Source organism: Hylobates moloch, unplaced genomic scaffold (genome assembly GCF_009828535.3).
Source record: "Hylobates moloch isolate HMO894 unplaced genomic scaffold, HMol_V3 SCAFFOLD_6, whole genome shotgun sequence".
Classification (NCBI taxonomy): domain Eukaryota; kingdom Metazoa; phylum Chordata; class Mammalia; order Primates; family Hylobatidae; genus Hylobates; species Hylobates moloch.
This window is the reverse complement of record NW_026652281.1, coordinates 92,760,358-92,785,553: the sequence shown is the minus strand read 5'-3', so window position 1 is coordinate 92,785,553 and position 25,196 is coordinate 92,760,358. Positions and strand designations below refer to the sequence as shown.

The following is a 25,196-nucleotide window of genomic DNA, read 5'->3' as shown; positions in this document are numbered from 1 at the left end:
AATCCAAGGGGCTTTTCCCACCTCAAATGGTAGAAACCATATGAAAACAAAATATTCCTGATCAAAACTGGATTAATTCCAAACAGCTTATAATTTGACCATCAGAAGAAAGCCAATTGGTCTGGGTGTTAGAAGAGTATAAAGTGGCAAGAAATCATACATCTGTAGGAAAGGGAGGAACTCCAACACCTTCAATGCTACTTACTCTAGGATTTAAGTTTCCCTTTTATATTATAGCTTTCTATAACAAAAGATAAATAACTAAATAAATATTGAGAAAAATGTGCCAACTAATTACCAGGTAAAAGTCAAGTGAAAGAAGTCAAGCCAACACTATTTTTTGAAAGGGAAAGAATCCCTACAAAGCCCTTGGAGCTTCAACTCAAGGTAATAATCAGCACTACTTCCTGTATAAGAAATGAGCCAAATATGTGGTTGGGGTGGAAGCAGAGCCTACAAAGACAAAGGACACATCCAGCCTCTAGGTGAAAAATTAGCGTGAACTTAAGATTCAAGAAAAATCAAAGGCCAAGGGACAATTTCACTTGTTTTCCTATTTCTCTATCAGTTTAGTAGATCATTGTTAGGGACCTGGTACCATGTGGCTCTGCCCAAGAAAAGATTATTGAGCAAATCTATTTGAAAAATAAATATTTTCCACCCACCAACTAGGGGGAGAAAGCAAACTGCCACTGCCCCCCATTTTCACAGTTCTCTAGGGTACTCACATGATTGAGGAATTTGCTGTCTCGAGTGGCCCAGCCAATCTGCATGACGCCAGAAGTGACTACTGTTACTTCATAGTACCATACCCCAGCATCCACACAAAAGGTGCAACGCACACTTTCAAAAGAGGAGGCATCACAGCGAGCCTGACAAAACCAAAAAATGTGACAATCAACCATGAGGGCCTGAAGACCACCAAAGATAACTGACTACTGGGAAGGTTGAGTGTATTTTTCCTTATTAAAGCTTCTGGTGGACTATTGCTTCCTCCTCTGTCTATCCTCAGTGACAAAAAGTACAAAACCAAACTATATAAGGCATTTGGCAACATACAGAATCAAAGAATTGTTTGCAGCCATTCTTCAAACAGTTCTTTAATCCTGACACATCTAGTGCCTTATGGTACCTTCTGTTCATAAGCAGCTCTTTCATCAAGACTTCCCCATGAAGTCAGCAACACTTCCAAAATATAGGGAGAGAGGGAAGCACTAACCCTAAGACAACTGGCTATGCAAGCATTAAAATAATTACCCTCTCATCCCCCAAAGGGTCCAACTGTAGAAGCGTTACCTACCTCTAAGCCATGAGGTGAGATCTTCAGGTACTCGCTGACATCATTGCTATTCAGCATGGCCCTAATGCTACTCAAGTTCACTTTCTCATAGGTCAGCTGTCTACCTTCTTTTAAAACTGCAAAAGAAAGAGTGTTCATGTTTCTAAGGCAGGCTGCTGTGGAGAAAAGAAGAAGCTAGTGCCAGCTATAGCAATCAGACAAGAGAAAGAAATAAAGGGCATCCAAAATGGAAAGGAAGAAGTCAAATTATCCATGTTTGTGGATAATATGATCTTATATTTAGGAACACCTAAAAAAATCCGCCAAAAACTATTAGAACTAAAAAGCAAATTCAGTAAAGTTGCAGGATATAAAATTAACATACAAAAATCAATAGCATTTCTATATGCCAATAGCAAACAATCTGAAGAAGAAATCAAGAAAGTAATTGTATTTACAAAAGCTATAAATAAAATAAGATACCTAGGAATAAACTTAATCAAAGAAGTGAAAGATCTCTACAATGAAAAGTGTAAAACACTAACGCAAGAAATCAAAGAGGACACAAAGTTATACCATGTTCATGGATTGGAAGACTCAATATTGTTAAAATGTCTATACTACTCAAAGCAATCTACAGACTACATGCAATCCCTATCAAAATACCAATGACATTCTTCACAGAAATAGTAAAAAATAATCCTAAAATTTATACAGAACTACAAAAGACCCAGAATAGCAAAAAACCTGACCCTGAGCAAAAAAGTGAAACTGGAGGAATCACATTACTTGACTTCAAATTATACTACTGAGTTATAGGAACCAAAACTGCACGGTACTGGCATAAAAACAGACACATGGACCAATGGAACAGAATAGAGAATCCAGAAATAAATCCATACATCTACAGTGAACTCATTTTCAACAAAGGTGCCAAGAACGTACATTGGGAGAAAGGACAGTGTCTTCAATAAATGGCGCTGGAAAAACTACATATCCATAAGCAAAAGAATAAAACTAGACCCCTATCTCTCATTGTCTACAAAAATCAAATAAAAATGGATTAAAGATTTAAATCTAAGACCTCAAACTATGAAGCTACTAAAATAAAACATTGGGGAAACTCTCCAGGACACTGATCTGGGCAAAGATTTCTTGAATACCCCAAAAGCACAGGCACCAAAGCAAAAACGGACAAATGGGATCATATTAAGCTAAAAAGTTTCTTACAGCAAAGGAAATGATCAACGAAGTAAAGAGACATCCCACAGAATGGGAGAAACTATTTGTAAACTATCCATTTGACAAAGGATTAATAACCAGAATATATAAGGAGGTCATATAACTCAATAAGAAAATATCCAATAATCTGATTAAAAAGTGGGCAAAACATCCGAATAGACATTTCTCAAAAAAAAGACATACAAATGGCAAACAGATGTATGAAAAGGTACTCAACATTATTGATCATCAGAGAAATCCAAATCAAAACTACAATGAGCTATCATCTCACCCCAGTAAAAATGGCATTTATCTAAAAAACAAGCAACAACGAATGCTGGTGAGGATGTGGAGAAAAGGTAACGCTTGTACGCTGGTGGTAGGAATGTAAATCAGTACGGCCACTATGGAGAACAGTATGGAGGTTCCTCAAAAAACTAAAAACAGAACTACCATATGATCCAGCAATTCTGCTGCTAGGTATATACCAAAAAGAAAGGAAATTAGTATATCAAAGAAATATCTGCAATCTCATGTTTATTGCAGCACTATTCACAATAGCCAAGATTTGGAATCAACTTAAGTGTCCATCGAGTGACAAATGAATAAAGAAAATGTGGCACATATACATAATGGAGTACTGTTCAGCCACAAAAAAGAATGAGATCCTGTCATTTACAATAACATGGATGGAACTGTAGGATATGATGTTAAGTGAAATAAGTCAGGCACAGAACAACAAACTTCGCATGTTCTCACTAATTTTTGTGGGAGCTAAAAACAACTGAACTCATGAAGATAGAAAATAGAAGGATGGTTACCAGAGGCTGGGACGGGTAATGGGGGTGAGGGAGAAATAGGGTTGGTTAATGGGAATATAGCTAGATAGAATGAAGAACACCTAGTATTTGACAGCATAACAGGGTGACTACAGTCAACAATAATTTATAGTACATTTAAAAATAACTAAAAGAAAAGTACAAAACAAAGAAATTTTAAAAAACCAAAAGAGTATAATTGGAATGTTTGTAACACAAATAAATGATAAATGCTTGAGGGGACAGATATCCCATTTACTCTGATGTGGTAATTACTCATTGTATGACTGTATCAAAATATCTCATGTGCTCCAAAAATATGTATTACTATATATCCATTAAAAATAATCCTCCTGGAAGGTAAAACACACTGATTTTTCATACATTAAAAATAAACAAACAAATAAGCTAGTGCTACCCTAGTCAAGAAGTAGAGGTGCTCATAAATGGCAGAATAGGTGAGGAGACATAGCCAGAGCTTTGCTGCTGCACTGCCATTTGAAGATCAATCAAACAAATGCTAGGAAAGGCAGCACTGCTAGATTTATGCTTCCATTCCCTAGAGTATCCTTTTGTACGAACAAAATCCAAATTGCACTCTTTCAGAATTATTCTTTAACTGGCACTTCACAGGCTGTGCATGAAGCTCCTCCCCACAATATTGGGGTAACAGTGGGGGTGGATTTACATGTCCAGTTGTGCTTTAGCACAGTACTAACCATGGATGGGGGAGTGAGGGTACATAAGTATACAGGTTGATCGCTCTTAATCTGAAAATCCAAAATGCTCCAAAATCCAATAATTTTTGAGTGCAGACATGAGGCTCAAAGGAAATGCTCAATGGAGGAGTTCAGATTTTTTGATTAGGGATGCTTAACCTGTTATCTGCATATACTCCAAAATCTGAAAAAATGTGAAATCTGAAATACTTTCAGTCCCAAGCATTTCAGATAAATTCTACCTATAAGAGAAACTATAGTAGGTTTTGTCCCAGCAGCCATTGGAGGAGGAAAAGAGAAAAATCAAGAACAATTCTCATGATGTAGGTAAGACATGACTTGGGTTTTGAAGAGCAAAGTTGGGAAAGGGAGAGAAGTAAAGAGGGAATTCCAAGTGAGGGGAATAGGTCCAGAGGTAGGAATCATCAGGACCTGTTTGTAGGACCGTGAGATGATTTGTGTTGGAAAGAGATGGTCAGACAAGTGCCATATAATTAAGGGCTTTGATGCAGCAGGAAACTGGGAGCCAGTAAAGGTTTTTGAACAGGAAAATGCTGGAATTAGAAGCATACCATGTAATTCTTGTCTAAAGGGTCTCTAGGATACTTCTGCTAGAATATATCCAACCTGCCAGTAGAGGTCCTTGTAAGGACTCATACTTACCATTGCAAAAGACCAGTGAGCCTATGAAAGAAATGAGTCTGGAAATGGAAACAGACATTTTAATAAAGGACAACTCCCACTTACAGAGATTGTCTAAGCTCCACTGGGCACAGAAACCAACTTGACGTTTCAGATAATCAGGATCATTAGCCCAGGACTCCAGTGTGACAAGCCGGTCACTAATACTGGATTCAGAAATAGTCAATTTATTTTCACCTGTTTGGAAAGACATAATCTTTGAATTAACAATGAAAGGGTAGAATGATTTGCTCAGCAAATTAGTATTGCTAAGGAGGGGGAAGAGGCAACTAAAGAATTGGAGACTAGATTAGACTTCAATTAAAATTTCTAGGGATAACATAGCCAAAGAGCTTTGACTATTTTCTTTTCCTTTTTTTTAGTCACAGGGTCTCACTCTGTTGCCTAGGCTGGAGTGCAGTGGCACAACTATGGCTCACTGTAACCTTGAACTACTGGGCTCAAGTGATCCCCGCCCCCGCCTCAGCATCCCAAGTAGCTAGGAACATAGGTGCATGCCACCATGCCTGGCTGATTTTTAAAAATTTTTTTGTAGAGATTGAGTCTTGCTATGCTGCCCACCCTGGTCTCGAATTCCTGGCCTGAAGCAATCCTCTGGCCTTAGCCTCCCAAAGTGCTGGGATTATGGGCAAGAGCCACCACACTTTTTTCTAGAAACTAGCAATTGCATCACTAAATTTTTGGCTATAAAAAGTGAGTAATCATGGTTACCAAGTTTTGATTCTTAGGTGAGAAAATCCTTGCCTTTGTCCCTGTTATACTTCATTGGCTTTAACGTGTCTATCCAGATGAAAACAGAATGTATGCCCATCTGATGGGGTTCAAAGTGTAGGCTCATCCAGTAACTAAGAAAAATAAAATTTTTAACAACCAATACAGAAGATCATTAGTGCAAGAAGTCACTATACCTACTTGTCTGTGCAAACTTTTCCAGTGCGATAAGTGCAAAAAGCATGACTGTGGGGTGGGACTGTAACTTCTGAAAAACAACAAAAGATAAAAAAAAAAAAAAAAAAAATCATTCCCCTGCAGAGGTGGCAAGTTATCAGTCTCATTTCCTTGCCCAATATGTGCTAGAAGTTTTTTTGAGTGGTCAGAAAAGTTTCATTCATTCAAGTTCTCAATTATCCATTTGGCTAATAATGTTAGTAATGAACTGGACAGGCTCTCTTAATCTTGTATTTTTTTTCTTAAAGTCACTAGGTTAATTTATAGATTTGGAAATTTCAAAAGTATCCTGTTAAATACACTATGTTATTTTACTTAGTAAAACTTATATTAGGGCTTTGTTAAATAAAATATTCATTCTCACATTCATTTATGCAAGCCAAACAGAAACCTAGAATTATAAACTAAAAATGATCTTTTACTTAGAATCCTAAAAACAACCACTTATCACTACCAAGTTCCAAAACTATAAATAAATTAACAATTAATGGCTTAGTTTTTAAGCTGTTCCCTGAAAGGAATTCTACAAATGCTGATGGTAGACAGGAGAAAGCAACAAGTGAACTCTTTTAGTTACATTTAAGTTCATGTCACGTGAGTTCCCCTTTAAGGAAAGGTCTATCTGCTGAACATGACACCTTCTCATAGCTGTGCCTTCCCTACTGCTACATTGGGAGGCACCAGAGGAGCTCCAGAACATCAGATGATTCCCACTCACTTCCCTGGTACCCCCCTAAGTTCTGGAAACCTCACATAACCACCATCCCTGCTGCTGGAAAGCCTATTCAGCATTCTATTTCTTCTCATATCCATCTAAATCCCTCTGCCTGGCTTTTCAGGCCCTGAACCCTTTCTAGCTGCCTACTCATTCTGTGTCCTATCTCTGAACACTGTCTTCTCTCATCAGACAATTCTCTGTCTCTGGGCTTCTGCCTGTGATGTTCCCTTAGCTAAGAAACCAATTTTTTCCCTCCTCTGGGCACAATAAAATCGTCATCTTATGGCATGACCCAGCTGAGGGTCCACCTTCATCAGGAAGTCTCACTTTCATGACACCCCGGCTCTTATTACCCATACCACCCACCTCCCTCACCTTCTCATTTAGTTTTTTTTTTTTGAGATGGAGTCTCACTCTGTCGCCCAGGCTGGAGGGCAGTGGCGAGATCTCAGCTAACTGTCATCTCTGCCTTCTGGGTTCAAGTGAATTCCTGCCTCAGCCTCCTGAGTAGCTGGGACTACACACACATGCCACCACGCCCGGCTAATTTTTGTATTTTTAGTAGGGACCAGGTTTCGCCATGTTGGCCAGGCTGGTCTTGGAACTCCTGACCTCAGGTGACCAGCCCACCTCAGCCTCCCAAAATTCTGGGCTTACAGGCATGAGCCACCGTGCCCGGCCCTCATTTAGTCTTGACAAAGTACTTTCTCCCATGATCACATCCTGTGATAAAATGGAGGCTAATTACCTTGTCTGACTAGTTTTGTTTCCTCAATTAACCAATAAACTTCTTGAAATCAAAGGACTGCCATGCTGTAACCCCAGAGTGCTCATTGAGAGTAAGGTAAGTGTTTTAAGCACGTATCAGTTGGTATTGACAAATAAGGGTTTTCAGACCAGAGTTTTGAAAAAGGCCAATGCTCACTAGGCCTACAAAAATAACTTTTAAAAATACAGACCATTCAAGACCACAGGCCAGAACTATGAGAGATCTGAGGGCACAGTCTCAGCAAACCACAAACTTCACAGACAATATATTAAATACTCCAGTGACAACAGTTTTAAGAAGAGTAGCAGTGAGGGGGAGGGCAGGGAGGAGTAGAGATTTATATATACTGGGAATCTGACTTGATTGCCTCCTGGCTTGGAACGCCATGTAATTTTGTTTCTACTGTGGAAGTCCCTATTACCATTTGGCAAACTCAACGAACATGCAAAAGAGCCAATCATAGCAGCTATCTTATGACTAAATTTAAAACCAGACCAACTCAGCTGTTTTTGCTGTTGGGATAAATTCCAATCCCACTCTCTTTTTTAAACATAGGAGGGAATAAATAAGCACTTGGGAAACACCTGCAAATAAAATTTACAATTGATTCCATTCTCTGTGCCAGTGGCTATGCCAGCAATTTGAGAAAATGCACAGTTCTAGATGATGCCCACTTCTAGATGACTAAGAATAAATAGTTTTGATGTCTCACTTACCAGACACTGTAGCAAATATTCCAGTATTCCTGGGCTAAGTAAACCTATACTTGCAGGACCTAGACAAATACAACAAACACTTGATATAATTAAAATGCCATATTATTTTAAATCACTGGTAACAATCAAATTGTTTTGGTAGAACTCTTTCAAGCACATTATCTTATTCAAGCCCCCTGCTCTGAGATAGAAAATAGTACGAGCCCCATTTCACAGTTAAGCAAGTGCGCCCACGGAGTGAAGCAACTAACTCCAGGGCACTTGGCGAGCACATGGGAGAGTCCAAACCAGTAGCCACATGTTCTGATTTCTAATCCATTGCTTATTCCACAATACGTGATGTAAGTAGCTGAGGTATGCCCCTGTACTTTGCTGTTAACTTTCTTAAAATGGGTAACATTCATAAACAAATTAAATATCTGCTTCTCAGGAACTGCTCCAATCAGAAGTTCCTTTTCCTCTCCCTCTCCCTTGTATGTCTTCATAATCTGGCTAAACTTTATAAAGTGTGTATATATGCAAATTATATATTGTATACACACATACATATCTTTGTTATGCTGAATTTAGCTTTTTTCCCCTTTTTTTCTTATTTAGCTTTTTCCCCCTTTTTTTCTTTTCCTCACTCCCTATTCTTAAAGCAAATAAGCACAACTTTTTTCTTTTAAAATTTCCCCTGAAAATCCACAAAGCTAAATTAAATTGCATTTATCTCTGTAGCCTTTCAGTAATTTTCTTCCAGTTAGTCTATGTCTCTCAATATCATTTTTAAGAGATTTCTTTCTGGTATAGCAGTTTGATCAAAGACCTACAGTACAGATTTCCCTTTAATGTCAAACAACTTAAGATCTTCCACTGTGGAATGTCCCGAAGTTACCTGCTAGTTTCTCAGCCAAGCAGCCTAGGACTGCAGATGTGTTCCTGTGTTTGGCAGGATGGCTTGAGTCCTGGCAAGCTACTTCTCCATTTAAATTGAGAATTTCAGTCAATTTCTGGAGCGCATCCTAAAACAAAAAAGTACAAGTGGGTTTGACCCATATACTACACAGGTTGTTTTCCCAGGCTCATTTTTTTTTTTGAGACAAAAGCTATAACCAGCACTTTGGGAGGCTGAGGCGGGCAGATCACGAGGTCAAGAGTTCGACACCAACCTGGCCAACTTGGTGAAACCCCATCTCTACTAAGAACACAAAAATTAGCCGGATGTGGTGGTGCACACCTGTAATCCCAGCTACTCGGGAGGCTTAGGCAGGAGAATCACTTGAACTTGGGAGGTGGAGGTTGCAGTGAGCCGAGATCAAGCCGCTGCACTCCAGCCTGGACAACAGAGCAAGGCTCCGTCTCAGGGGGGTGGGGGGAGCTATAACCAGGTGTTAAATAAACTCAGAATGACCATATAAAAATTATGCAATGTACTCCAATGATATCATTGATGGGAAATATCTGATCAACCTGAAAGTCTCCTTACATGACTTACTAGATTCCATTTCATTCAGAATGCTTAAGTTGTATCAAATATATGCTACATATTCTTGAATCACTAAACAGATTAAATCCACTCAGACGCCATTATGAAAACATTAAAGGCTAGTGATGTTGAAGTAAAAAGTTACTTTAAAAAAAGTTTTACTAAGCAAAAACAAATCCCAACAGAGTTTTCTTCTTTTCTTTTTGCTCTTGCTCTGTTTCCCAGGCTGGTGTGCAGTGAAGTGATCATGGCTCACTGTAGCCTTTACCTCCTGGGCTCAAGTGATACTCCCACTTCAGCCTCCCTCATAGCTGGGACTACAGGCACATGTCACAATGCTCAGATTTTTAATTTTCTGTAGAGATGGGGATCTCATTACGTTGCCCAGGCTGGTCTTGAACTCCTGGCCTTAAGTGATCCTCCTGCTTTAGCCCCCAAAAGTTTTGGGACTATAGGCATGAACCACTGCACCCTGCCCCAACAGAGTTGAAGGCAAATTGAAACAGGCACCTCTTACAAGCCTAGGCAAAGGTCAATTCATTGGTGACTAGGCTAAAGACTTTCCCCTTCTGTCCACAATGTTTTTCTGCACTGGGCTTAATTAGATGAATGAAAATGCCAGAATCGAGGCTGGGCACAGTGGTTCATGCCTACAATCCCAGCACTTTGGGAGGCCGAGGTGGGAGGATGCTTGAGCCCAGGAGTTTGAGACCAGTCTGGGCAACATAGCAAGACTCCATCTTAAAAATGAAAGATGCCAGAATCCAAAAAAAGAAAAGAAAAAAAAAGGACTCTGTAAAACACATGGACTAAGGCAATGAAAGTTCAATGCTTTTGTTCTATGTAAAGGATAACCAACGTTACACTAATCATTAATACATTTGAATAAATTCAAAAGTGCTTTCAGTTTTAACTTTTTTGTTGTTGTTGTTGTTGTTGAGACGGAGTCTCACTCTGTCGCCCAGGCTGGAGTGCAGTGGTGCAATTTCGGCTCACTGCAACCTCCACCTTCTGAGTTCAAGTGATTCTCCTGCCTTAGCCTCATAAGTAGCTGGGATTACAGGTGCATGCCATCGTGCTGGCTAATTTTTGTATTTTTAGTAGAGATGAGGTTTCACCATGTTGGCCAGGCTGGTCTTGAACTCCTGACCTCAAGTGATCTGTCTGCCTTGGCCTCCCAAAGTGCTGGGATTACAGGCATGAGCCACCATGCCTGGCTTTTTTTTTTTTTTTAATAGAGACAAGGTCTCACTATGTTGCTCAGGCTGGTATCAAACTCCTGAGCTTAACTGATCCTCCTGCCTTGGTCTCCCAAAGTGCAGGGATCACAGGCATGAGCCAGTACATCCAGCCCCGCTTTTCCTCTTAATAAAAAACATTCTTAAAACTTTTGTTAAGAGGAAATTGCTTAGAGAAAGATAAGAAAATCAGCTCAGCAACTCAACATTCTCTTCTAGCTTCTGAATAAAGATCACCACCTCAGATATAAATACTTCTTTTTTTAACCAGGCTGGAGTGCAATGACGCAATCTTGTCTCACTGCAATCTCGACCTCCTGGGTACAAGTGATCCTCCCACCTCAGCCTCCTGAGCAGCTGGGACTATAGGCACGCACCACGACACCCTGTTAACTTTTGGATTTTTTTGTAGAAACAGGGTTTCACCATGTTGCCAGGCTGGTCTTGAACTCCTGGACTCAAACAATCTGCCTGCTTTGGCCTCCCAAAGTGTTGAGATTACAAGTGTGAGCCACTGCGCCCAACCTAAATGCTTCTTGTTCTTCTTCTTTTTTTTTTTTTTTTTTTTGAGACAGAGTTTCGCTTTGTCACCCAGGCTGGAGTGCAGTGGCACGATCTCAGCTCACCGCAACCTCTACCTCCCAGGTTCAAACAATTCTCGTGCCTCAGCCTCCTGAGTACTGGGATTACAGGTGCCTGCCACCACTCCCGGCTGATTTTTAATAGAGACGGGGTATTTTAGTAGAGACAGGGTTTCACCATGCTGTTCAGGCTGGTCTCGAACTCCTGACCTCAGGTGATCCACCCACCTCAGCCTCCCAAAGTGCTAGGATTACAGGCGTGAACCACCGCGCCTGGCCTTAAATGCTTCTATTTTTAACATTTTAAAAATTTTAACCTAGGCTGGGCACAGTGGCTTACATGTATAATCCCAACACTTTGAGAAGCCAAGGTAGGAGGATCCCTTGAGCCCAGGAGTTCAAAATCAGCCTGGGCAACAGAGTGAGACCCTTTATCTACAAAAAATAAAAAAAATTTAGCTGGGTGTGGTGATGCACGCCTATACTCCAGCAACGTGGGAAGCTGAGGCAAGAGGATCACTTGAACCTGAGAGGTTGAGGATACAGTGAGCCATGACTGTGCTGCTGCACTCCAGCCTAGATGGGGCCGGGGGAGGAAGGGAGGCAAGAAGTTAAGGGAGGGAAGGAAGGAAGGGAGGGAGGGAAAGAAAGAAAGAAGAAAAAAAAGAAATTAAATAAAGCCTTGATAGAGAATGTGGTGGGGCACGGTGGCTCATGCCTACAATCCCAGCACTTTGGGAGGCTGAGGTGGGCTGACTGCTTGAGCCCAGGAGTTTCAAGACCAGCCTGGGCAACATGATGAAACCCATCTCTAAAGAAAATACAAAATTAGCCAGACATGGGGTCATGCACCTATGGTCCCAGCTACATGGGAGGCTGAGGTGGGAGGATCACCTGAGCCTAGGGAGGTTGCAGCTGCAGTGAGCTGTGATCGCTCTACTGCACTCCAGCCTGGGTGACAAAGTGAGACCCTGCTTCAAAATAAATAAAAAGACAGAGGGCTGGGCGCAGTGGCTCATGCCTGTAGTCCCAGCACTTTGGGAGGAGGCCGAGGTAGGTGGATCACTTGAGGTCAGGAGTTCAAGACCAGCCTGGCCAACATGGTGAAATCCCGTTTCTACTAAAAATCCAAAAATCAGCCAGGTGTGGTGGCAGGCGCCTGTAATCCCAGCTACTTGGGAGGCTGAGGCAGGAGAATCGCTTGGACCCGGGAAGTGGAGGTTGCAGTGAGCCAAGATCACGTCACTGCACTCCAGCGTGGGCAACAGAGCGAGACTCTTGTCTCAAAGAGGAAAAGAAAAAAAAGAGAACATAATTCTTTGTAACACAAAATAAATTTACATAATAAAATCAATACTGAATAAAACAGACCCCAAATGTATAAAGATGAAACACATTACATCAAATGTTCTTTGTGGTCATTTTTCCTGTGCTTATGCACAAATGATAGTTTCATAAAAGATAAGTATTAACTTACTTTAGTGGGCAATGGACATTCATCTAGTAACAATGTTATAACAGCTGGTCCCAGTGGATCTTCCAGTGGAATAACTCTAATTAAAGACTGGACAACATCCAACCATCCTTCATCTAAGAGCAAATCAAAAAGATTATATGATGGAGTCACTATTTTTAAAATGTGAAAATACGTCACACAAGATCAATTCACATTAAAAGAAAGACTTTTGGTCTATAGATTTTTAGCAGCTAATATTTGGCATGGACATAATCATCAATTGCTAGTCATCGTGGTGGAGTAAAAACATCTTAAGTTACAGGAGTCTGGTAATTTGTGGGTACCTTTATTTGGAGAAAGGTTAAGCTATGGTCTTGTGCTCTCACATTAAAATAGTTTTAAGCATCTTATTTACTACATAGGAGTTAACTGAGAAAATGAAGTATACTCAGCAGTTGGCTTTGTTTTCAGAATGATACTTAGGAAACTAAGGAACAAAAAATATCTTTGGCCAGAGGCTGTGGCTCACACCTGTAATCCCAGCACTTTGGGAGGCTGAGGCAGGAGGATCACTTGAGTCCAGGAGTACAAGACCAGCCTGGGCAACATGGTGAAATTCTGTCTCTACAAAAAAACAGAAAAATTGCTGGGTATTGTGGCATGCGCCTGTGGTGCTAGCTACTTGAGAAGCTGAGGTGGGGTGATCACCTGGGCCAGGGTAGGTTGACGCTGTAGCTGAGCTGTGATCATGCCACTGCATTCCAGCCTGGGCAACAGAGTGAGACTCTGTCTCAAAAAAAAAAAAAAAAAAATTATATATAAATAATCTCCTCTCCATTCCAGAACAGTATGGTGAAAGATCCATCAATGCCAAAAAAAAAACAAAAAAGGATATAATATGCATTGCCTATTATACCTATTCAGGGAAATTTCCATACAGTAAGGGCTTTTTTCATTGTTATGTATGCTGTATTTTTGGAGTCTTTTATCTCAAAACAAAACAAAACAAAACCAAAAACAAAAGGTGGCTACTTTTCTTCATTATTATATATTCATTATAAAGTAATACAAACAAAACTAAAAATACCTGTTTCTGCCATTTCGTGTAATGTTATCATTGAATAGGGAGGTTCCTGATCACTGGAAAAAAAAAATTCAAGGCATTAAACCTGAGGAAATAATAAATGACAATTCCAAATAAAAATTGAAACTGGAGGTGTGGAGGTAAAAAGGGACAGAAGAAATGAACACAAATGTAAGGAAAGAGATAGAAGAGACAACCTGAGCTATGACCTGTAAGGATGAATGTATACCGTATGTGCTAATTTCCAGTCACTGTCCACAATGACCCACAGACAAAATGGGCAGGTGGGCACAGACAAGGACTACTATGTGTCCTGGGGTAAAAGCACAGGACTAAAACTGGAGATCACAGCCTACTCTCAGCTTTACACTCAGAGGCCCAGTGCCAACTAAGACAAGCCAGGAAGGTCAACATCATCTTCATACTTACCTCAGAGAAATGCCAGGAAGAGAGATGACGATCCTGGTTGAGGACTTATGGAAGCAAGGGCCTATATACACATCTTCATTTTGAAGTTTTCTTCTGGAAATACCACTACATGCTTATACTTCATAAAATGGTATTACAAGAAAACAAAACCAAACTTAAGGAACTACTTAACATTCTAGACATTGCTCCAAAATGGCATTATACACCTTAATTCAGTGGTGTGATCCCAGAAATCTTTACAAAGTCCTTCAGGGGAACTTCAATAATGAAATGTTTTCCATTAAACAATTCTAACTGCTTAAGAACTCACCACTTATTGTTTACATATTGTGGGTCTCTGTTTTACTGTGGAAAAAAAAAAAAGCCCCAAAAACTATCAACTTAAGTCATTTAATCCTGAGAATAACCTTGTGATATGGGAATTAGTATGGTCATCTCAGGTACTCATTAGGTGCTGCCTGTTTAAACAATATAACTGACTGATGCAAACATTTCTGAAGAATGATCTGGCAATAATAAAATTAAGTATGCATATACCCAACAGTTGTAGGTAAATTTTTACACAGGTCCAAAAATCGATGCATATTTTTGCTGTTCACTGCAGTGCTGTTTGTAAGAATAAAAATTTGGCAGTAACCTAAGTGACCATCACCAGATGAAAATGTAATAAAATATAATACTTTCAGGCATACAAGGGAATACTCTGTAATAGTCAGAAGCAGTTGTAGATTTATATATAGCAACATAGATTTCAATGTTGAGAGAAGTTAAAAACAAAGAGGTTTGTATAACTATGTCACTCTCTTTTAAAATATTGCAAGGGGCCAAGCGTGGGGGCTCACATCTGCAATCCCAGCACTTTAGAAGGCTGAAGCTGGACAATCGCCTGAGTTCAGGTATTTGAGACCAGCCTGGGCAACATGGCAAGACCTGGCTCCACAAAAACTTTTAAAAAATTAGCCAGGTGCAGTAGCACATGCCTGTAGTCCAAGCTACTTAGGAGGCTGAGGTGGGAGGATGGTTTGAACCCAGGAGGCTGAGGCTGCAGTGAGTCATGATCACGCCACTGTATACCAGCCTAGGTGACAGAGTGAGACCCTGTCTCTTTAAAAACAAAAAAAACAAAACAAAACAAAAAAACTCTCTCTCTCAAAGTCTATTCTGCACCCATTTTTCCAATGAGCTTAAATTAACATTGCTTGTGGTTTACTTCCTTATTTGGGAAGGACAACTTTTATTACAATTTGGTACAAGGGATTTAAAAATTTTTTTTAAATTAATTAATTTTTTGAGACAGGGTCTTGCTCTATTGCCCAGGCTGGAGTGCAGTGGTGTGATCATAGCTCACTGCAGCTGGAAACTCCTGGACTCTAGCAGTACTCCGGTCTTAGAATCCTGAGTAGCTGGAACCACAGGCAAGCGCCACTGTACCTGGATAATTTTTAAATTTTTTTTGTAGAGATGGGGTCTCCCTATGTTGCCCAGGCTGGTCTTGAACTCCTGGCATCCAGCTATCTTTCTACCTCAGCCTCTCAAAAGTGTTGGGATTACAGGTATGAAGCCATTGTGTCTGGCCAAAAAATTATTATTCTTGAAGACTAACAAATGCTCCAGTGTTTTATGGAAAAGTTTAATACAGCTCTAAAAATTCATTTGTATTCACAGGTACACTCTCTTTTATGCTTAATTTTTGAGGAACTAAATGAAACTGGATTTCTATAAATGTGATTATCAAATGTTTATATACTTAAATTTACTAGCAGGGCCTGAAGCAAAAAGAACACATAAGTAACTTTTTAAAAAATACTACCATCTACTGAGCAACTGTTAAGTACAAAGCTCCACGCTGAATGCCTTATGTACATTATCTCATGATAATCCTTGTGGGAAAAGTATTATCCCCCCCATTTACAGATGAGGAATCTGAGGCTTCAAGAAGTAACTTACCCAATGTCATGCAGTTAGTAAGGCACTGGGCCAGAACTTGAGCTAGGCCCATCATGGTTCTAAGCTTTGTACTCTTAACTACTGAAGTATACAACCTTAAATTAAATGTTTTTTTTCTACTTGGATGCCCTTTAATTTCACTGTTATTCAATCTATGATTTTGTATTTAGAGGTAGACAAAGCAGAGGAAAAGACAAAACAGGTACAGGTGTGCCTTGCAGTATCAACTGACAAGCTTCCTAAATGGATTAAAGATAGTCAAATAAGGGATAAAGGATCAAATAAAGGATAATGAAAACTCTCCTTGACCTTTGTCCTTATGTTGCCAAGAGAAGTTGCCTGTAGCCATATTCTTGGTAAAACAACTTATCTTGAATCTGAGGTCAGTGGAATAGACAGGCATGTACCATTAACAGCCTTCATGAAACCATTTCCTATTGTAGCTAGCAACATAAACTCACTCCATATTTACTCTATTCTCTAATAAAGATCATAGCTTTATAGTGTTTTCTGCTACAGAAACATTTAGACATTTCCGGACAGAGTAGATGACAGAAAGCAAAAACATCAAATCTTATCATTTACTCTGCCATCAGAGGAGAATTAAAATATTCTCCTTTGCCCTGTGAGCACAAGGCTTGGCGAGTATGTCCTAAAGGAACTGAAGGAGTCCTAAAGTCATGGTTCCTGACAGAACACTTTTCATTCCACTGGAGGTGACTGTGAATTAGATACTTACTTATCTACAAGAGTCCGTATTACTGCCAGCGTGTCCAACACTAGCCCATCCACATTTTGTTTCTTTCTCCTTGGCTCATGTGGTCCTCGGCCCCTCCTTGGTGGCCGAACAGGGTCCCGTGGTTGGCTCCTTGTGTCAGCAGTGGGTACTGCACTGTTCTCGGCCTGTTGCTGCTGGGTGTCAACACTGTCATCTGTTCCACTGTCATCTCGACAGATACAGGAATTACCCATGGTAGTAGTGGCACCTCCACTCCCTAGGAGGTGGGCTATGTGCTCTTCTAGAGTCAACAGCAGACCCTGGCCAAGGCTTCTGCTCGCTAAGAACACGGCCCAACCAAAGACGATCATTTAGGTAGTTTTCAGTTTTCCAAGTACTGTTTTCATAATCTGGAGTTGAGGAATTTGCATCCTATTTGTTTTTAACAACTGAATGCCAAAGAAAGTTGCAGAGCTTATTTCCAACATTATCAACTACAGGGAATTCTGGTCATCCAGTGGCAGTTCTAAAAGAAAATGAGAAAAAGGAAAATGAATAAAAGATTCTTGACCACTTAATTACTCAAATTTTCCTAGTCTGATTTTATAGATATTAGGATTCTAATGAAGAATTATCTTTGGTTATTTTTACAGGTTTCCAACACAAAGAGATAGCTTTAGATAACAAAATTAGCAATCAATCAATCAATTTCTTTTTATCATTCTGTTACAAAGTTGACTGACAAACCATATTCTTATAGACTAGAGGAGTTATCATTGACTTTTTTAAAACCATATGTATAGTTTTTCCTATCTATATAGAAATACATTAGAAGGATGTGTGCATTTCTTTTTCAAGGGCTCCTTTTATCATAAAAAAATGAATTGTCTTTCTGTGTAAGAGGTAGGTGTTAAAAAGAGAAAAATCTTTAAAAAAATGAGTTATCTCCTTTCTTTAAATCCACAGGATAATTTAACAAGTTTTAAATAAAATAATTATAGATGTTTGTTGTTAAAAAAAGTTATGATACAAATATGATAGCACCATTTGATATCAAGGAGAATAAAAGGATAGAGTTCCCCATTGGAAGCTCACTCAAGAACTGACAGAATTCATACAAGTTGTTGCAAAGTGTTTCTGTTATGTAAGCAAGGCTTTGTTTTGGGAAAGGAAAATTGATATCACAAAAGTTGTATTTTCACAATGATCAGTTTGTTGCACATGTCTGTTACAAAGTTCAGAATAAGATGCACCAATTTATCTTTGCCTGAAAATACTGACTAAGCACCTTGTGCCAGGCACCACGCTGGATTAGGAGAATAAAGATGAATAAGGAATAGTTCCTGCCCTCCAGGAATTCATGGATGGCCATTCTCATCCCACACAGTATGTTTATCATTAAAAACCTAATGAAAGAACCAGCTCTTCAAGAAGCTGATAAAATCTGGTTAGATTCTGGAAGGAAGTAAAGATTTAGAAATAGGAGACTTACACGGGCTGGTAGCAAAAAGTAAAAAAAAAAAAAAAAAAAAAAAAAACAGGCTGACATCTGGCGAATAGGCCACATAAGGAATAGACTATGCTAGTGTGCAGTCTCTACACAACATTTGGTTAGTTACAATTAATTCCTCATACCTTGAGCACCGACCAGGAATAATATAAACCAAACTTATAATTCAGTGGAATTAGAAGAGAAATATTACTTCCATTATTTTATTTATTTATTTATTTTTGAGGAGTCTCACTCTATCACCCAGGCTGGAGTGCAGTGGTATGATCTTGGCTCACTACAACCTCCACCTCCTGAGTTCAAGCAATTCTCCTACCTCAGCCTCCCGAGTAACTGGGACTACAGGTGCTGCTACCACACCCAGCCAGTTTTTATATTTTTAGTAGAGACAGGGTTTCACCATGTTGGCCATGAACTCCTGACCTCGGGCTATCTGCCCACCTCGGCCTCCCAAAGTGCTGGGATTACAGGTGTGAGCCACTGTGCCCAGCCTATTTCCATTATTTTAGACAGATTAATGGCAAATTCTTTTTATTTTCCCAGTTTGATTACTGCTACAGGGGAAACATAGAAGAAAAAGAGAAAAATGGAGACAGTAAGTCTTCATATACATATATATATAACAATAATCATATGTAATAAAATATATATAAAGAGGGAGGAGGCAAAGGGAAGGGACAGAAAAGAATGGAATGGGATGGAACAAGACAGGAGAAAGAAAAGGATAAAGGAAATGAGAGGCAACAGACGTTTTCGCTATTAAGACAGCAATGGCTGGGCCAAGTGATACCACAGATGTTCTTGGTTCCCCCAAACCACTCGGGCTGTCTTCAAAATTTGCAGGTTGTACTGAAAAGGATGTGACTGAAGTATATAGGTAGGAGTATGATGCAAGGACCAGCTGGAAATAGCTTTTTAAAAGAACACATTCTAAATCAGCAGAGTTGAAGTAACAACATTGCCATTACTGTGGGGATCAGAGTATGATTCGCTTTAGAGGGTAGATAACTAAGAGATTTCAATGCTTAAAAGAACAGAGGAAACAGAAATCCAAAATAGGAATAACTCTTTAAAGCGTCCCTGGAATTTCTACAGATCTTATAAATTATGCTGGTTTCTGAGAAAGATGAAAAAGCAACATTTAAGAAGCTATGCTCTGGGTCCTCTCACAGAAATTTCACTGATAAGGCGCTGTTAGAATATTTCAGGTGAAAAGAGGTAAACAATTCAAGGTTTTTGGACAGTTCTGACTCTGGGCCAGTAGGTCAGATGATTGTGCCACCAGAGTATTTACTTGAAATTGTATTTTATTAAAAAAAAATCTTTATCTAGAAACCTTAAAATATACAAATTCATTTCTAAAACCTAAATGCTGCACAGGCCTATGGAATGTGAAAGTTCCTCTTCTGCTCTGCCTGGCCCATGCCTTTCCCAGAGATAACTAACCTCTTAAAAGCTTCATATGTTTGCCTCCACATCTATTATTATATACTTTCAAACTAGCTTTTTCTTTTTTTTTTTTTTTTTTGAGATGGAGTCTCACTCTGTCGCCCAGGCTGGAGTACAATGGTGCGATCTCGGCTCACTGCAACCTCTGCCTCCCAGGTTCAAGTGATTCTCCTGCCTCAGCCTCCTGAGTAGCTGGGATTACAGGCACATGCCACCATGCCTGGCTAATTTTGTATTTTTAGTAGAGACAGATTTTCACCATGTTGGTCAGGCTGGTCTCAAACTCTTGACTTCGTGATCCGCCCACCTCGGCCCACCAAAGTGCTGGGATTACAGGCATCAACCACCGCGCCCAGCCGCTTTTTCTTTAAATCTAACTAGAATGAAGCCATAAATACTGTTCTACGATTTGCTCTTTTTAATACCACAACCCTGTATATGAGTATATATATAACTACCTCATGCATTTAAAGGCTGTACAGAAATTTATACTCTGGATTATCATAATTTCTCGACCACTATGCTATAAAAACTTGTGGCTAACCCAACTAACACTTTGGGGATGGTAGAAGGGAGTAGTCCAGGATTAGAGACATGGGACCTCTTCTGGGGAAATGTGTCATCCCCTAGGGAAGTGCTAACTCCAAACTCCTTCCTCACAGTGGTAAGGGTCCTAGGACTATGCTCTGTGGTGTCAACATTGCCATAGCAGAGAGGAACTCCACTGGCTTCTCTAATACCCCACAGCCTTTCCACACAATCTGTATGAAGGTGGGATGGGAAACAAGATGCAAACAGTAGATTCAATCCAAATTGGGGAAAACATACCTGAGGAAGGGAGGCTAATCACGTACTAAAAATAACTGGCAATGATTTGAGAATTTCAAGTTCCAGAAAACAAAGCCTTGAAGGGGAGAGAACAGGGATCTTGTTGCTCAGTAATTTCAGGGGGGAAAAAAAGCAAAAAGAATAGGGGATCCTATAAAGTTACAATTTAATGCCAACACATAAAGGTATTTAGGAATTATTAAGAAGAAACCATCTTGGGGGTGCCTGTGAGGAGAGAAGTTAAAAAGAAGTTTGTTGGATCTTAAATTCTTAAACTTTATTTTATCATTTTTTCCTAAGGTTTTTATACACTGAATACAGAATAATCTATGCAGATTTCCATTTAGTATAATTTTTTTTTTTTTTGAGACGGAGTCTCACTCTGTCGCCCAGGCTGGAGTGCAGTGGCTGATCTCCGCTCACTGCAAGCTCCGCCTCCCAGGTTCATGCCATTCTCCTGCCTCAGCCTCCGGAGTAGCTGGGACTACAGGCACCCGCCACCATGCCCAGCTAATTTTTGTATTTTTAGTAGCGATGGGGTTTCACTGTGTAAGTCAGGACGGTCTCGATCTCCTGACCTCGTGATCCGCCTGCCTCGGCCTCCCAAAGTGCTGGGATTACAGGTGTGAGCCACTGTGCCTGGCCCATTTAGTACAATTTTAAGGTGATTGGAAGATATCCAATACATGCAGATTTTTTTTAAAATCTGACTAAATCTGATAGGCTGGGCATGGTGGCTCATGCCTGTAATCCCAGCACTTTGGGAGGCTGAGTTGGGAGGATTGCTTGAGCCCAGGAGGCTGAGACCAGCCTGGGTAATGTAGCAAGACCCCATTTCTACAGAAAAAATTTAAAAATTAGCTGGGCATGGTAGTGCACACCTGTGGTCCCAAATACTCAGGAGGTTGAGGTGGGAAGATCACTTGAGCCTGGGAGGTCAAGGCTGCAGTGAGCCCTAATGGTGTCATTGCATTCCAGCCTATGTGACAGAGCTAGACCCTGTCTTTGAAAAAAAAAAAAAAAAAAAGACTAAATATGAAGGTAAGAAGACAAAAATTAAGTTTTTTTTTTCCAAATTGAACTAAAGTGCATTTTGAGTCAGTTTCTTCCAAAAGAGCAATTTTCCTTAAATGACCCAGAAAATGTCAACTATAAAATTTGTCAGAGAAGAAAATGAGGCTTTTAAAAAAACTGTAAATACTTTAAAGCCAAATACTTTTTTTTTTTTTTTTAAATAAAAAGGACCAGCTGTGAAAACCAAGTGTAAAGAAGAGGTTAATTAGGTGGAAGAAGCTGTAAGGCATTTTATAAAGGCAAGCCTAGGAAACGTACAAGGAAAAAAACAAGAGCTGTTACCTCTAAATACTTTCTGAGATGACTACACAGAGTACTCTTGAGGGCTACAGCCACAGACAGGGCACATAAATGAACAAAGTAGATGATCTTTCAGATTTATTTGGCACTGAAAACCTATAGGTTTTAAATTGGAAATGGCTGTCATTCGTGGTAATTTTTTTTTTTTTTTTTTTTTTTACAGAGAAGTGGTGGACTGTAGGCAAAAGACTGAGTGAAAGCTGATCAATTACACTTTAGACAACTTTGTTTTATCCATTTAAAAAAAGCTTTATGTGGCCCACTTTCCAAGGACCACTGCTTTAAGACAATAAAACTCAGCTTACAGATTTTACACACAATACCAGAGGCCACCATAGCACAGTACACACTGTTGTCAGACTAGGTGAAAGTCCCAGCCCTGCGATATTTACTGATACGCATCCTAATTAACCTGACTCTTGACACATGTTAAAAAACAGAAATAGTAACAGTTCTTATCTCACAGTACCACTGCGGGGATTAAATGAAATAATGCATGTAATACACATGGCACAGTGCCTAATACTTAAACTGGATCAAAAAAATGCTAGATGTTATAAAATGAGCACATATCTAATCAGAAATAACTAAATAACCCGGGGAAGAGGGATTCTGGAGTAAAACTTGAGTTAAAAGCACTAAGAAAACTAAAGAATTTATCTTTTACAGAACTACCCCGTACTGAAGTAATTTTATCTATAACCTATACTTACCTATATTTTTAGACAGAGAATCTTGGGAGGCATTGTAGCTTGATCATCGCATAGGTAGCATTAGAATCACTTAGAGTACTTATTAAAATGCAAATCCCTGGTCTCACTACAAATAGCCAGAATCAGAATTTCTGGGATGCCGGCCCAAGCCTGTGTTTTCTTAAAAGCTCCCCAAGTGACTCTGATGGCAGCCACATTTGGAAATCACTGTGTATAGAACCTACCACAGAACCTGGCACAGCAGTAAGGACACACTGACTGAATTAGGGGGCAAACTGAAATACTAAAGGGCAATTCTTCTTGGGTCAAAAATGTTAATCTCCTTGTCCAGTAAAATGAACTGAGACTATCTTTGAATGCAGTCCTTTGGAGAGGTCAGCCTAAAAAGCCATTAGAATAGTTATATCCATAAGTGACATGTACAGTACATATCAACACAAAGAAAAAAATGGCTCCATATATTTCCCATAAGGTCCATCTTATGAAGCATCAAAATGAACCTAAATGGTATGCTGCTTAAGGGTAATATCATCAAGGGTTAAGAGACTGAACAGAATAGAAAATGAGTAAGATGAGATTATATAAAGGCAACACATCTGTAATACACACACACACACATATATATATATATATATTTTTTTTTTTTTTTTTTTTGAGATGAAGTCTCACTCTGTCGCCAGGCCGGAGTCCAGTGGTGCGATCTCGGCTCACTGCAACCTCTATCTCCTGGGTTCAAGTGATTCGCCTGCCTCAGCCTCCTGAGTAGCCAGGACTACAGGCACGTGCCACCATGCTCAGCTAATTTTTTGTATTTTTAGTAAAGACGGGGTTTCAATATGTTGGCCAGGCTGGTCTTGAACTCCTGACCTCATGATCCACCCGCTTCAGCCTCCCAAAAAGTGCTGGGATTACAGGCGTGAGCCACCGTGCCTGGCCAATACCTATATTCTTTACCTTAACTTCAAAGACAACAATAGCTGGTGAAGTCAACTTTGAGACAAAAAAAAAGCTAGTCACACAATTTAAATACACATCTGTGGCAACCATCAACTGATTTAATAATTTTTATCACTGGATGCCAGTGCTTAGTAGAAAGACTCTTCTTACCACCTAAATGGCAATACTTTTACTATCATTATACTTTTTAAATATTTTTCCAGATGGAGTTCTGAATATTTTTATTATTTTATGAATAATAATATTTTTATTTTTTCAGACGGAGTTCCACTCTCATTGCCCAGACTGGAGTGCAATGGTGTGATCTTGGCTCACTGCAACCTCCATCTCCCGGGTTCAAGCCATTCTCCTGCCTCGGCCACCCGAATAGCTGGGATTACAGGTGCCTGCCAGCACGTCCGGCTAATTTTTGTATATTTAGTAGAGATGGGGTTTCACTATGTTCACCAGGCTGGTCTTGAACTCCTGATCTCAGGTGATCTGCCCACCTCAGCCTCCCAAAGTGCTGGGATTACAGGCGTGAGCCACCACGCCCAGCCTAATATTATACTCTTGATAACAATTTTGCTGCAAGAGCGTAATTATGATCGAATATTTCCTTTGCAAATCTATTTCTCTGAAGTGTGGTATTATTAATTTTGATTCTTGCCTTTTTAAAACAGAAACTAAAGACTATTCTCTCCATTTCTATATTATTTGATTTATTAGATTTTTACATTTTACATGTTTTTTCTTTATTCTTGGGGGCAAATGAAGCACCTAACACTTTATATTTTTTTAAAGCTGCTCTGAGACAAAAAATAATCAAACTTAGGGTCTTGGTAAGTTTGATGTTAAAGCAGTAAGGTTCTGGTACTCACTGTCTTTATAAAACACAGACCTCTACCATTATAAACAGCTCACCATGGAGACATCTGGCCAACTAGTCTAACCCTCTCTGACAAATGGTCCAGGAATCAATGATTCATCTCTTCAAATATTTGCTTGCATTCAGCCACAGTACAGATCAGTGAGAAAGAACACTTTCTTTTCTTTGAAAATAGGACTGCAGAATTACACTGCCTAGGAAGGAAAAGCTGATTAAAGGAGTGACCATAAAGAAGAAAAACCAGACTTTGGGCACTAAATTACTATTGTTATAATCTTCACCTTATCATTCCAAAATAGTGTTAGAGGATGCGACATTTTTTTTCAACCCTCCCCTGCAAAGGCTAAGTCAAATAGCATGAATAGCAAAATGTGTAACATCCTGAAAATTTTAATGATGTTCTCTCATTAGAAAATGTTTTCGGATTTTTCCCTAAGTGTGTTAAAGCAATAGCTTCTATCATCACATTTACTCCCCACTCCCAATATTTTATTATGAAATTATTATGAAATACAGAAAATTGAATTAGAGTTCACTGTAAACTGTGAACTATATACCCACCACCTAGATTCTACTACTAACATTTTACTAAACTTGCTTTATCACTATCCATCTCTATATCCATAATTAATCCATATAGTTTTTTTTTTTTTACATATTTCAAAGTGAACTATAGGCATCAGTAT

At 39.5% G+C, this 25,196-nt stretch overlaps 1 protein-coding gene across 4 annotated transcripts in view; it reads right to left on the bottom strand.

The window, feature by feature from the left end:
- RSPRY1 (ring finger and SPRY domain containing 1) overlaps positions 1-25,196 on the bottom strand; it is a 51,555-nt gene that overhangs the window by 18,485 nt on the left and 7,874 nt on the right. For 3 of the 4 annotated variants that reach the window (XM_058441021.1, XM_032157430.2, XM_032157429.2), the window contains exons 2-10: positions 16,833-17,337; positions 13,721-13,773; positions 12,655-12,767; positions 8,768-8,894; positions 7,891-7,949; positions 5,652-5,718; positions 4,785-4,916; positions 1,301-1,416; positions 729-872 (exon numbers count right to left, since the gene is read on the bottom strand). In XM_058441021.1, coding sequence (XP_058297004.1) covers positions 729-872; positions 1,301-1,416; positions 4,785-4,916; positions 5,652-5,718; positions 7,891-7,949; positions 8,768-8,894; positions 12,655-12,767; positions 13,721-13,773; positions 16,833-17,182 — 1,161 coding nt within the window. In that variant the 5' untranslated portion in view covers positions 17,183-17,337. Of the gene's footprint in view, positions 1-728; positions 873-1,300; positions 1,417-4,784; positions 4,917-5,651; positions 5,719-7,890; positions 7,950-8,767; positions 8,895-12,654; positions 12,768-13,720; positions 13,774-16,832; positions 17,338-22,685; positions 23,283-25,196 lie in introns of those variants that run through there. The other variant, XM_032157431.2, reaches the window with a different exon arrangement.